The sequence below is a fragment of the Jaculus jaculus genome, chromosome 5 (assembly GCF_020740685.1).
Source record: "Jaculus jaculus isolate mJacJac1 chromosome 5, mJacJac1.mat.Y.cur, whole genome shotgun sequence".
NCBI classification, from domain to species: Eukaryota; Metazoa; Chordata; class Mammalia; order Rodentia; family Dipodidae; genus Jaculus; species Jaculus jaculus.
Window position 1 is genome coordinate 82,694,080 of NC_059106.1, and position 13,882 is coordinate 82,707,961.

Consider the following 13,882-nt stretch of genomic DNA (forward strand, 5'->3'; position numbering starts at 1 on the left):
AGGTCCTTGGGTGGGAGTAGCAGAGTGTGGTATCAGTCTCCTGTGACCTTGGAGGTCAGCACTTGTGCAATTCCTTAGGTGGGGGTAACAGAGTATGGTATCAGCCTCCTATGACCTTGGTGGTCTGAGGCAGGCTGCTACAGCCTATGGTGCGAGTTACTAAGGCTTACAGTGTAGGCTACTAAGGCTTACAGTGTGGGCTATTAAGGCTTATGGTGCAGGCTATTTACAGAAACCAAATAAGTGGTTCACTTCATTACTCATTTCCCATCCTTGAGGGCTATCTCATGCCCTTTTACCTAGTTTTATATTAGGAGTGGGCTCTGATACAATGAGAAGAGGGATTCTTTACTTGCTTCTGACAGAGAGTAAAACCTGGAGTTTGAGGTATGCAGGTGGCCCGCTTAAGCTCCCTTTGGAGCGTGATAGTATTTCTGAGCTTCTGAATTCTTGGGCCTTTCATTTCCCACTTTTTCTCTTGTCAATAGTTCTAATCCTAGAACTTAGAAAGACTAGACATAATCTTCCTCTCTGCTGCCTTGAAGGCCCTTATATTGTTGTCTAAGTACCATGATCTGGACCGCACTCACTCGTTCTCTAACAAAAGTAAAAATCTTATTAAGTATGCAAGGCCCAACTGAAAGCATCAGGAGCAAAACCATTAGGGGTCCCATCAGGGTGGAAAGCAGAGTAGTTATCCAGGAGGACTTGTTAAACCATCCCTCAAACCATCCTTGGTCAGTTTCCCTCTCCCTTTGACGCTTTTTTAGTCTTTCCCTGAGCTTGCTCATGGAGTCTCTGATAGCTCCTGAGTGATCTACATAAAAGTAATATTTTTTTTTTAAGGCTGCACATAATCCGCCTTCTTTTAGGAACAGTAAGTCTAATCCCCTCCAGTTTTGTAAGGCCACTTCAGATAAGGAGGTCAGGGACTCCTCTAGATTACTAACAGATTTCTCTAAAGCTTGGAGATCCTCATTTATGACAGCATGTAGTTCACCAAGCCCTCTTTCTAATTGTTGTGGTCCCGTGACCAGGGCTGTGGTCCCCGTCCCCACACCGGCAGCTATCCCTAAGCCAAGTATGACTGCTAGGGTAAGGGTTACAGGCTCCCTTTTGGATCGGGCGGGATGGTAGTCATATTCATCGATGACTACTTCCTCAGGATGGTAGTAAACCCGGGGGACAAGCTGGACCATAATACAGAAATTTTTGGATGGGTTAAAAACTGAAGTAGAAACACAGGGAGTCAGCCCAGTATCATATGCCCACCACCTGTTATACCCTGGCACTAAATATTGGTTGTCTGAAGTCTGTCTATAGGTCAGAGTAACATTACAAAGGTGTTGGTGGGATGGGGGGCCTTTTTTTTATATATGTCCCCCTTCCTGAGACCTCAGGGATAGTCAACTTGTTTTTGGTCCCCCATGAACACCGGCTATCATGTTCTTTAGTTATATTAAACTCTCCCATAGTCGCCATCCCCTCATAGTAGGGTGGTCCTGAGGATAAACAAAGCCAGCAAGTAGAGGTAATGTTGGGGTTGGTGGCGTTTATGGCGAGGAAGGCCCCTTGGATTAGGCTAAAGAGCCTCTGTCCTGTCCCATGTGGGGCTTCCGAGAGTGGGCTAGTCAAAGGGGTTCTAGCAGTTATTATGTGATGGGTCTTAGTTGCCACTGTGGGTGGGAGCTTGGGTAATGTCATTTTAGGGGATCCCTGTTTTACTAGAACTTTATTAGGTCTTACTGGTCTTGGGGTGGGAGGCTTTATCTTAAGTTGTATAGTAAAGGTTAGGCCCGTATCCCATCCTGTCATATAAAACCTGAGTCCCCAAGTTTTTTCTTTTATCCAGTCTCTGGACTCTCGACCTTGGGGGGTGAAAGAGATGCTGAGAGGAACTGCTTTTTTTCCCATATAATCCTTCCTGCACAGTAATCAGGTCCCAGGAGGAAGCTGGGTGCCAGTAGGTATTACCTGTAGTTTCACAACCCCAGTGTTTACAGTAGAACTCTTTTGTCCTTCCATAACTTCGTTTAGAAGTTCGGGGGCAGACATAAAATGGGGTATGCTGCATCTTACGTTGGGTTGGCCCAGAGCTGCACCCCGGGTTGTCTGCCATATATTGACCTTGGGAGATGACCCCTTGTGTGAGTGCCTGCTTTGCCACATGAGAGTGGACTTCTCTAGAGACCTTCTCTGGGGTGAGCTCTGGGATATCCCAAAATTTTATCCCGGCTACCAGGGCACAGATGTCTGGGGTCAGGACAGGCCATCAAGTTCAGGGGGGCACTTCCCTAGTTGTAGTCTATATTATATCCCCCATTTGAGAAAGCACTTGTCAAGTCAACTTTTGGGGGGCATGGGGATTGGAGGCATCACCTAGCTGGAGAAGGAGAAGCCACACGGCGAAGCCTGAGTTTAAGGGGATTGTCTGTCCTCTCGGCTTGACATTTGGGGCCCGGTGGCGGAGCAGGCTTGACGTGAGATGAATGGATCCAGGCGGGTATTCCTTCAACTTTTACGGCCGTTGGAGTAGTCAGTAGGACGAGGTAGGGGCCCTTCCACCGAGTCTCAAGGTTTCCTGCACGGTGACGTCTGACAAAGACCGAATCTCCCACCTGGAAGCGATGTGGGACCTGTAAGTCTCCTTCTCCTGAGTAAGCCTCCCGGAGTCGCTTCCACGCTCGTTGTCTCACCCACTCGAGCGCCTTGAGCCTAGAGAACAGAGGCTGGGAAAGCGGCACATCAATACTATGTATAGAGGTTATTTCTACCAGTGGAGGAGGCCCCCCATATAGCAATTCATAGGGGGTCAGTCCAAATTGTCCAGGTGTGTTTCTAACCCTAAAGAGCACAAAGGGTAGGAGAGCTATCCAATCATTAGCGCCAGTCTCTGCGGTCAATTTGGTGAGGGTCTCTTTAATGGTTCTATTTATCCTTTCTACCTGTCCTGAGCTTTGGGGTCTGTATGCACAATGTAATTTCCAATTAATCCCCAATACTTTGGCCAGTCCCTGACTTACCTGGGCAACAAAGGCTGGACCGTTGTCTGATCCTATTACCTTGGGTATCCCAAATGTTGGGAAAATTTCTTCCAGTATTTTCTTAGCCATCACGGTTGAGGTTTTTTTTCTTGGTAGGATAAGCCTCTACCCATCCTGAAAAAGTGTCTACAAAAACTAGTAAATACTTATTACCATACTTAGCCGGTTTTACCTCGGTGAAGTCCACTTCCCAGTGAGCACCTGGGCTGTCTCCCCTTAGCCTCTTCCCAGGAGGCATTCTTGAGGGATTAGTATTGACCATCTGGCAAGGTACACAATGCTTGACTACTAAGCCAGCTATCTCTGGCAACCTCAGAATATGGTAAGGAGACGTCTGTAGCAGTTTTTGTAGATGTTTGGCTCCCAGGTGGGTTAGGCGGTGTATTTGTTGAACGTACTGTAGTCCCTTTGCTTGAGGTAGAATCTCTTTTCCCTCTGAGGTAAAACAGGCCCCCTCTGGAGTTTTAGAGAATTGGCCCAACTTTCTGACTTCTTGCCAGTCACTTGGGGTATATCGTTGCTCACTTTTTTGGTTCTTTGGTTTCTCAATTATGGGCAGAAGGTTGACCCCCTGGGCAGCCTGCTTGGCCGCTTGGTCAGCCATCTGGTTTCCTTTTGAGATAAAATCTTTGGCTTTTTGGTGGCCAGGGCAATGCATAATGGCCAGTCTTTTGGGTAGATGTAGGGCTTCTAGCAAACTTAGAATTTTTTCTTTGTTTTTAATTTCTTTCCCTGCTGAGGTAAGTAGCCCTCTCTGTTTGTAGATGGCCCCGTGTATGTGTGCAGTAGCAAAAGCATACCTGCTGTCCGTGTAGATGTTTATAGACTTTCCTTCAGCTAGTCGTAAGGCCTGTGTGAGGGCCATGAGCTCAGCCTTTTGTGCTGAAGTTCCTTCTGGCAGACTGCTGGCCCAGACTGTTTGTGTTCCGTCTACTATCGCCGCCCCAGCCATCCTCTTACCTTCTACAATGTAATTGTTTCCATCTGTGAACCAGGTTAATGTTCCTCTGGTCAGTGGGACATCTGTAAGATTCTTTCGGATCCCAGTTTCCTCAATCAGCAGTTGATGACAGTCATGAGTCACTGTCTCATCAGTTTCTTCAGGCAGAAGGGTAGCGGGGTTGAGGATGGCAGGAGAGGCAAACGTTATCCTGTCGGTGAGGAGCAGGCTCTACCAGGGATGAGTATAATCGATACTCATCATCTAGCTGGAGGGTCAACACGGTGATGGGTCGACCTCCAGCAGACACTTCTGGTTTTTCTGATTTGAAAGAAATTTGAACACCCATCTTGGTTAATAAGTCCCTTCCAAGGAGGGGCGCTGGACATTCAGGAATGACTAAGAATGAGTGGGTTACCCGTCCCACTCCCAGGTCAACGGTTCTTCGGGTAGTCCATGAATATTGCCGTTGTCCAGTAGCACCCAGAGCCCAGGATTTTTTATCTTTTAGCCCTCCCATTGGTTCCAAAAGCACTGAATGTTCAGCGCCAGTGTCCACGAGAAATCTGACTGGCTTCCCCTCCACCTTTAGAGTTACCCTGGGCTCGGGGAGGGGCTCCGAGCCCTGTCCTCCCTAGATTGAATCTTCTCCAAGGGTTAGGACCCTAGGTCTTTTGCTGTTCTTCTTAGGGCAGTCTCTTGCCCAGTGTCCTTTCTCCTTGCAATAGGCACATTGATCTCTATCAAGTTGGGTCCTGTTGCCCAGGTTCCCTATCTGCCTAGGGCCTGTTCTAAACTTGTGAAAATTTCTCTTCCTTTTTCCTTTTTCTCTACCACTGTGGCCAGGATCCTGGTCAGATTTTTCTCTTGTCGTCTATTGCGCCTATCCTTTCTTTTTTGTCTTTCTCATGTCTCTCTTTACGTTCTTCTCTCTCTCTTTCTCTCCTTTGCTCCTTTTTCTCTTCTGTCTCCCTTTTGTAATATACCTTTTCTGCCTCTTTTACTAAATCACGTAGCTCAACTTCCTGTAATCCCTCCAATCTCTGAAGTTTCCTTCTGATATCAGGAGCTGACTGTCCTATGAAAGCTAATGTTACTGAGCCTTTTTGAATCTCAGAGGTGGGGTCAAAGGGTGTGAACCTCCTAAATGCTTTCATGAGCCTCTCAAGAAACATTGAGGGAGACTCCGTTGGCCCCTGCATCACCTCTCTTACCTTGGCCAAATTGGTGGGCCTTCTGGAGGCACCTCGGAGACCCGCCACCAGAGCCTGGCGATAGATTTTTAAGCTCTCCCTACCTTCAGCCGTATTGTGGTCCCAAACAGGGCGAGTCAGAGGGAACCCCATGTGTATCTCATGCTGCAGCTGCGTGGGCCACCCGTTGGCCCCAGGGACATTTTTTTTTTGGCCTCTATTAAAATTTTCTCTCGTTCCTCGGTTGTGAAGAGAGTCTGCAACAGCTGTTGGCAATCATCCCAGGTGGGCTGATGAGAAAACATAAGAGATTCTATCAGCCTCGTGAAGCGTTGGGGTTCCTCTGAAAAAAGGGGGATGGTTAGCTTTCCAGTTATAAAGATCTGCAGAGGAAAAAGGCCAATATTGGAGGGGTTGTAGTTGGCCCCCCAGCATGGGAGGATCTGCCTCGTGTAGCGGCAGTGTTACAATTCCATTTGCTCCCTCTGGGGTAGCATCTCTCCGGCTCTGCGTCCTTGCAGTTGGCCCTCCCATTTCTAGGAGCTCGGGAGGGGCAGGCTGAGTCTCCGGCTAAGCCCGGACAAGCTTGGGGGCGGAGGCTCTGGGAGGAAGGGGGGCGGAGGCTTGGGAAGGGTGGAGGGCGGAGTTTCAGGAGGGGCGAGGGGCGGAGCAGTCACGCCAGAGTGTGGAGCTTCGGGAGGGGCGAGAAGCCCTCTCTCAGCTCCCGGGACTAGATAAGGGGGGGGAGGGGCAGGCTGAGTCTCCGGCCAAACCGGAGGAGGTTCCTCGATCTCAGGGTAGATGCGAGGGGGAGGAGAGGGGTTTTTTTTTTTTTTTTTTTTCATTTTGCATTCTCAAGACTCAGGACTCTGGAGCTTGAGTTCCTGGGTTTATTCAGCCACGGCCTGACCCACGGCGGGGGGTTGTCCATCAAATCCTTCCAGGTGAGGATATAAGCCTCTTGGTTGGGACGGGAGCCTGGTCCACTCTGAAAAAAAATATCTTTAACGGCCAGAATAGTCTCAGAATTACAGGTTCCTTCTGGTGGCCATCCGACCTCATAAGTTGGCCACTCAGAGGCACAAAACGTTTGCCAGGGTCTCCTTCTAACCTCAACTGACAAATTATGGGCCCTAGTTTTAACTTCAGTCCAGTGGTCAAGAGTCAAGCTAAGGGGCGTCGTCACCGTCTGTCCCATCTTAGAACTATAGACAAAGACACAAAGAACAACAACAACAACACACACAACTGAGACCAACAAATCCAGATACCAGCGACCCGTCCGCGTCTTCCACAAGCAGGCAAAAGAATCGGACGGCCGCGGAGGAGGAAGCCTCCGCTCTAATAACAGCACCCGGTCTTCTGACTGGGTATAAGAGACTGCCAGACGTCCCTGGGTCTCCTCACCTCCAAGGGCGTCCCCCAGGGTGGCAGCCTGTGATCCTCCTAGCACGTCTGCTGATCACGGTCCTCTGGTCCTTTACGGCCCTAGAGGACGGCTGCAAATCAGACTGAGCCAAAAGCGCGCGTCCCAGAAACCAGAGGCTCAGAACACAAACACCGGCCGGCACACACTCACTCCAGAAGGGGCCCCCTTACCTCCAAGTCGGTTCTCGGGTGTGTGTGGGGGCCTTCACATCCCGGACGAGCCCCCAATGTAGGAAAAAACCCCCACAGGGGGTCCCCACGCTCTGCCCGGATAAGGCGACACCCCAAATCACTCACTCACGAGAAGCGGTCTTGATGCAAACTGCAAGAGGATTTTATTCCAAGCGCGCTGGGGCCCACAGTCGTACACCGCACAGGGGTAGAGGACTGCAGAGCCCTGAATGCAGGAACAGGACAGTTTTTAAAGGGTTCTAACAAAGCCTGTGCCTTAGACCAATCATTTTCTAATATTAGGAGCCCCGCAGGGTGTTAGCCAGTCAGTTGGTGCCACCCCATAGTTTCTAAGCCAATTAGTTTATGACCTTGGTGGTCAGCGTTTGCGCAGGTCCTTGGGTGGGAGTAGCAGAGTGTGGTATCAGTCTCCTGTGACCTTGGAGGTCAGCACTTGTGCAATTCCTTAGGTGGGGGTAACAGAGTATGGTATCAGCCTCCTATGACCTTGGTGGTCTGAGGCAGGCTGCTACAGCCTATGGTGCGAGTTACTAAGGCTTACAGTGTAGGCTACTAAGGCTTACAGTGTGGGCTATTAAGGCTTATGGTGCAGGCTATTTACAGAAACCAAATAAGTGGTTCACTTCATTACTCATTTCCCATCCTTGAGGGCTATCTCATGCCCTTTTACCTAGTTTTATATTAGGAGTGGGCTCTGATACAATGAGAAGAGGGATTCTTTACTTGCTTCTGACAGAGAGTAAAACCTGGAGTTTGAGGTATGCAGGTGGCCCGCTTAAGCTCCCTTTGGAGCGTGATAGTATTTCTGAGCTTCTGAATTCTTGGGCCTTTCAAAGACTCCACATGCTTGGGTTGTAGAACTCAAGCTGGAGCTGAGCTGGAAGCCTCCTCACTGTTGACTAGCTGTCAGAGTGCTGAAAATACCTATACATCCTGTTTGGGGAGAAAATCAATGGTCTTAGCCAGAAGAAGAAAAAAAGTGCTGCCATGAAAATAGGAGAATAGCTTACCGGGTGTAGTGGTGCATGTCTTTAATCCCGGCCCTTGGAAGGCAAGAGGTAGAAGGATCACCGTTGAGTTTGAGGCCAGCTTGACACTACATAGTGAATTTCAGGTCAGCCTGGACTAGAGTGAGTCCCTACCTCAAAAAAACAAAACACCTGGGCTAGAATAAGTCCCTACCTCAAACAAACAAATAACCCCCCCCAACAAACAAAACAAAATAAAATAAAACAAGAAGAGAAGAATAGTTGGAAAGAAGAAAGGATTCAGTGGAGGGGGATTTGGGAGGGGAAAGAGAGGGGGACCAGAAGCTCATAGTGCTGTGTATCAGCAAGAGGTGTGGTGCGGAGAGGAGTGTGGGGCAAGTCCGTCTTCAAATAAAGAGGCCCCTAAGCTGGGACCTGAGCATGAGGAGCCTGGGAAGAATAGTTTGCCAGGGGAAAGCTGGAGATGTAGGGCAGGGGCTGGAGGTGCAGGGTGGGGAAAAGCAGGGTCACAGCATGCAAACCCTGGAAGAAGAGAGCACCGTGGGGTCTAGGAGTAAAAATGTATGGCTGCGACAGCATGTGGAGTGGGAAAAGGCAGAGTGGCATGGGAAGGAGTAATGGTTGGTGAGGCAGGACTCCATCCAATACATTCCAGCCCCTTCATGAACTGACTTCCCCACTCCAGCACCGTTCCATCATGCCTCTGTTAAACAAAGCGCAGGAGACCAAGAGAACTTGGGAAGAAAGGTTTAGTGACCCATTATAGATGCTAGCCAAAAGCGACCTGTCATAGGTGGGGCATGGTAGCCCATGTCTTCAGTCCCAGAACTTGGGAGGCAGAGGTAGAGGAGGACAGCTGAGGGTGAGGCCAGCCTGGGGCTACCGAGGGAGTTCCAGCTCAGCCTGGGTTAGAGTGAGACCCTACCTTGGGGAAAAACAAAAGAAAAAAAAACCTTGTTTTGGGACAGCTGCCACAACCCCCCAACCAGGGAGCCCCTCCCACACCCAGCAAGGCTGAGTAGCAGTAGGGGAACCGTCCCATCCATCTAAAAAGTCAGGGTGCCTTTTTTGTTTGTTTGTTTTCAAAGTAGGGTCTCACTCTAGCCCAGGCTAAACTGGAACTCATTTTGTAGCCCCAGAATGGCCTCGACAAAGTTCTTTTTAAGGGGAAATTTAAGGGAGTCAGGGCTTTTTTTATTTATTTTATTTATTTACATCAAATGCACATTAACTATATAGGTAAGAGGGGCAGGATCACACCACGTGGGGAAGGCTTTGGGACAGGGACGCAATCTGGAAAAGAAGGTAAAACAGACTTTTGCACTTGTTGGCTTGGCTTTGTAGCTTGTAACTAATTAACCTCCCCCATCTCTCCTCCGTTTCCAGACTCAGAAAAGTTCTCAGATGTCTTCAATTTAATGTCCAGAAGACTAAAGCCCTGACCTGCTTTTGGAAACCTGGAACTACAGAATGGGGCCTACTTAGCAACCCCTCTGGGCAGCCCTCCCTCCAGTTATGCCCAGTTGATTCTCTAGCTGCCCTGAGCCAGGCGATCCTTCCTCCCAGACATAGTTATAAGCCTGCCCTGCCTCAGGCACTTTGCTGGATGTCTGGGGAGAGCCTGTGGGTGGAAGGTGGGGGGGGGGCTTATTCACAGGCAGGAATGAGCACTAGATCCCGAGGGTGCACGGGGCTTGGAACAAACAGGGCTGGCTTGTGTAGAGGACACTGGAAAGGTGACCCCTGAGCTGGATCTTGAAGGACAAGAAGCCAGGCCCAGCAATGAGAAGCAAAGCAAAAAGGAGGCAGAGAGGAGCGGGTCTAGGGCCTGGTTGGGAGTGGAGGACCCAGACGCAACGGGCACATCCCAAGGGATTCTGGAGCAGTGTTGGTCCCTCTGGCTTTCCTGGGAAGAATGTCGGCTTTCCTCTGCTGGTCCAGTTTGGATCACTGTCTTAACAGGCTTCTAAAACTCTAGCTTTGGACTTTGTACCCTTCACCAGGGATCTTGTTTATCAGGGCCACTAGGCGGAGGTCGGGGAGCGGGGGCTTGCTGGACCCCTCCGCATCCTGGCAGCACCAACCCTAATCCTCCAACATTGGGGTGGGGTAAGGCGACCCTGGTCCAGCCTTGGGGAGACGCAGGGGCGCCGCTGGCGCCGCCCTCCCGTCCCCTCCCCTTCCCGGCACTTCCGCCCCGCCCCGCCCCGCTGCCTCCCCAGGTGAGTCGGGTGGCTGCTCAGACCCGCCCACCTGTCCAGGTTCGGCCCGCCCAGCCGGAAGCTACCTCTACGGACTGTGCCCTGTGCTTGAAGGTGGGAGTAGACGGGGAAGGAATTTGGGGGTGTGGGAGAGGGTACCCCAGCTCTCCTCAGGCCCACAGGGTGCAGCGAAGAAACCAGACGCAGATGGGCGAGTGTGTGTGTGGAGCCTGCCGAGTGTTAGCGTGACGTGAGGGGGTGGGGGGGCGGGGGGCGGGCTCATGTGCCCTGTGAGTTCCGAGCATTTTGGGATATGGTTGTATTTCTTTGGGAGGTCAATGGGTAGGTGTCTTTGGACAGAACTTCCAGAGCATGGCTGGGGGCAAGGAAGCAGAGGAATGGGAGTAAAATCTTAGAAAAGTCCACTTGAGCTCCTTGCAGTGCAGCTCTTGACTTCGAGGACTTAGTGCCCAGAGAGAGGTCCACAGAAGGCCACGAAAGGAGTGCTTGCAAATGAATGAAGGAACAAGTGTCGCTGCTTGCTAAGGCATCCCTGCCCGCACATAGTCACTTTCCTCCCCTCCCCCACCATTCACCTGTCGCACTTGGGCTGGGCGTCTGAAAGCTGCATGCCTGCTAATGGCCGGATCAAACTGGATACTGATCCGATACTCGAGGCAAAGGTCACGTGCAACACAGCAGTGGACGTGGGTAGGGAGGAGGGCTTTCCTTCCAGCTGCTTCGAGGAAGAGCTAGTGGGCCTTGAGTGGTTTAACTGTACTGAGGACTGTGGCCGAGTACTCCCCTGTACTGGATACTTCAGGTCCTTCGCTCACCTGGCCGTCCTGCCAAGACGCTCCTCTGATTCAGGTCCTCGTCCTGCAGATGCCACCCAACCTAAACTGCCCCTTCCAGCTAGTCCCTGATTTTGATGCTGTTCCCTAGCTGTGCTCAGATCCAGGTGTTCCTCCTTACAGCTGACTCAGGAGCTCCTCCTTCCGGGATGCCCCAGCGCACGTGTGTGTGTGTGTGTGTGTGATTTCCTGCTACTCCTTGACTCACGAGCCGCTCCCCCATGGTTCCCAGCCCTGGGTGTTCCTGAGCAGGATCATTTCCTGACTTGGTGGTCCTTGGAATAGTTCCTGGTATGAGCCACCCTCTAGGTGGCAGAGTGTGGACCTTCTGTGAGTTGAGTGGACAAGAGATGCTGGAAACAGGGTGGCTGTGATAGCCTTGGCTCCTGACTAGGGAGGAGTAGAGTGCTGTCTGGGCTGCATCTGAGGTTCCTGCCCTGAGGATATTCTTCGGCTCATGTGGTCCTCTCTGTGGGGGGTGCAGTTGCTATTTCTCTTCCTTTGCCCTGTCTCCTGCCCTTAGGTTGCCAAGCAGTGTGGCAACCCGGGTTCTGGCATGAAAGACCTGAGTTCCAAGCCTGGCGTTTTGGTTGATCTGTGTACCTTCCAGGTCTCATCTGGGCACGCTCATCTATAAGTTGAGCATAGCGTTGATACCCGTAATGGGGTTTGTGAGCCCATTGCTGTTGCCCTAACCTTGCCCTAAGAGAAGTAGAATGTATTGCCCGACCAGCTCCTAGGGCTGAGCCCTGTATGTAAATGTCCTTTACACATCAGAGCAGTTTCTCTGCGCCCAGCTTGTTCTCTTCCGTGGACAAATGGTGTGGGCAGTGGCCCAGTCCCCGGATGTCTACAGTGCCCCAAAGTGGCTGTGAGTGTGAGCTGGGAAGTGTACCGTTTGGCTGAGCCTGATCACCAAACTTCTATATTTTTAGGACTTGTGGTGTAGGGCCGCCTGGAACCTGGGGTGTCCCTGGAGCCCAGGCTCACATGTCCGCAGGCCTGCCCATGAGTGAGGCAAACCCAAGTGAGTGATGAGCGTGGGTGGCTGAGGATGAATTGGGTCCCCTTAGTGGCTGGGTTTGGGGAAGGGCCCTGCCCACACTCTTTTTACTCTTTCCCAGAGAGCCCTATCTAGGGATCTCCTATAATGATGTGCCTTTCTCTGCAGCCCAGGTGGGGCCCTCGGAGCTCCCCACAACATCAACCATAGCCCCTGCACCAGGCGCTGGGGGCCGGGCATGGCCTGTGCTGGTAGGGGTTGTGTTGGGGGCAGTGGTCCTCTCACTGCTCATCGCACTCGCTGCCAAATGCCACCTTTGCCGCCAGTACCGCGCCAGCTATCAGCACCGCCCACTGCCTGGAACGAGGGGTGGGAGCCACCCACAGGCTGGTGAAGATGAGGATGATGATGGTTTCATCGAGGACAATTATATTCAACCTGGGGCTGGCCAGCTGGAGACAGGAGGAAGCAGAGACCATTTCTCTCTATGAGCCACCATCTCTGGACACCTCTGTATCCTCCATGCCTGACAGTTTAAGGACAAATGTCTCAACCCTCAGGGACCAAGGTGGCCAGAGCTTAAAGGCTGACCAGAGGTAGAACAATCTTGACTAGCCACGGAAGTGGCAGTGACCCTCTCTTGTTCAATAACTCGGTGGCTCCCAGCTGGTTCCAGGATAAGGTCCAACACATGAAGGAAGTTTTCCTTTTTCCTTCCTGTACTACTTTCTACCGAACTCCTTGTCCTCCATGTCCTTCTAAATGTGATGGCCACCCTGACTCATGGGCCCCTATGACTGCCTGTCCCCTGACCCAGGAGTTCACAGGTGTTCCAATGACATGGTCCAACAGTCAGAGAACAGTACCAAGTCTCTTACTGAATTTTTTTTTCTTATCAATAAATCTTATCAATCTGGTTTTGTTATGTTTTTCACAGGAATTAATAAATCTTTTCATTTTGGATTAACACAAGAAGTCATTGTCCATTTATATTTTTCCTGAACTCAAACACATTGCTCCTAGCTGGAAGACACTGCCCAGACCTCCCTTCCTTCAGGGTACCCTTCATGAGTGTTTCTCTTGGTCATACCCTGAGATTTTCTGTGTTGGCCACATTTTATTCTATTTTTTTTCAATTTTATTTATTTGACAGAGAAAGGGGAGGAAGAGAGAGAATGGGCATGCCAGGGTCTCTAGCCACTGCAATCGAACTCCAGAGTCGTGTGCCCCCTTGTGCATCTGGCTAACGTGGGTCCTGGAGAATCGAACCTGGGTCCTTCGGCTTTTCAGGCAAACCCCTTAACCAATAAGCTATCCCTCCAGCTCTTTTTTATTTCGTCTTTCGAGGTAGGGACTCGCTCTAGCCCAGGCTGATGTGGAATTCACTTTGTAGTCTCAGGATGGCATCGAACTCACAGCGATCCTCCTACCTTTGCCTCCTGAGTGCTGGGATTAAAGGTGTGTGCCACCATGCCTGGGTTGGTTTTGTTTTTCAAGGTAGGGTCTCACTCTAGCCCAGGCTGACTTGGAATTCACTGTGTAGTCTCAGGCTGACCTTGAACTCATCCAATCCTCCTACTCTTGCCTCATGAGTGCTGGGATTAAAGGTGTACACCACCACTCTCAGTTTCTAATCTTGTTTTTTTAAAAAAAAAAAACAAAAACATTTACTTATTTATTGGGTCCAGAGAGAAAGAGGCAGATAGAGAGAATGAGTGTGCCAGGACTCTAGCCACTGCAAATGAACTTCAGATGCATGCGCTACTTTGTGCATCTGGTTTACATGGGTATTGAGAAATTGAACCTGGATCCTTAGGCTTTGCAGGCAAATGCCTTAACTGCAAAGCCATCTCTCCAGCCCTCAAATCTTTTTGAAAATTTTTTTTTTACTTATTTGAGAGAGAGAGAGAAAGAGGCAAATAGAGAGTATGACATACTGGATGCATGCACCACTTGTGCATCTGGTTTTACGTGGGTCCTGGGGGAATTGAACCCAGGCTCCCAGGCTTTGCTAGCAAGAGCCTTAACCTCTGATCCA

The 13,882-nt window shown here is 50.6% G+C and overlaps 1 protein-coding gene across 2 annotated transcripts; it reads left to right on the top strand.

The window, feature by feature from the left end:
- The first annotated feature begins 9,970 nt into the window (after positions 1-9,970).
- On the top strand, positions 9,971-12,816 carry C5H1orf210 (chromosome 5 C1orf210 homolog). 2 transcript variants are annotated; one of them, XM_012952213.2, is made up of 3 exons: positions 9,971-10,101; positions 11,777-11,868; positions 12,013-12,816. In XM_012952213.2, exons 2-3 carry the CDS (start codon positions 11,832-11,834, stop codon positions 12,333-12,335), a joined length of 360 nt encoding a protein of 119 aa, XP_012807667.1. In that variant the 5' UTR covers positions 9,971-10,101; positions 11,777-11,831; the 3' UTR covers positions 12,336-12,816. The 2 variants fall into 2 exon arrangements, with proteins under 2 accessions (XP_012807667.1, XP_045006775.1); XM_045150840.1 differs by lacking the exon at positions 9,971-10,101 and adding an exon at positions 10,373-10,857.
- The last annotated feature ends 1,066 nt before the right edge of the window (positions 12,817-13,882 follow it).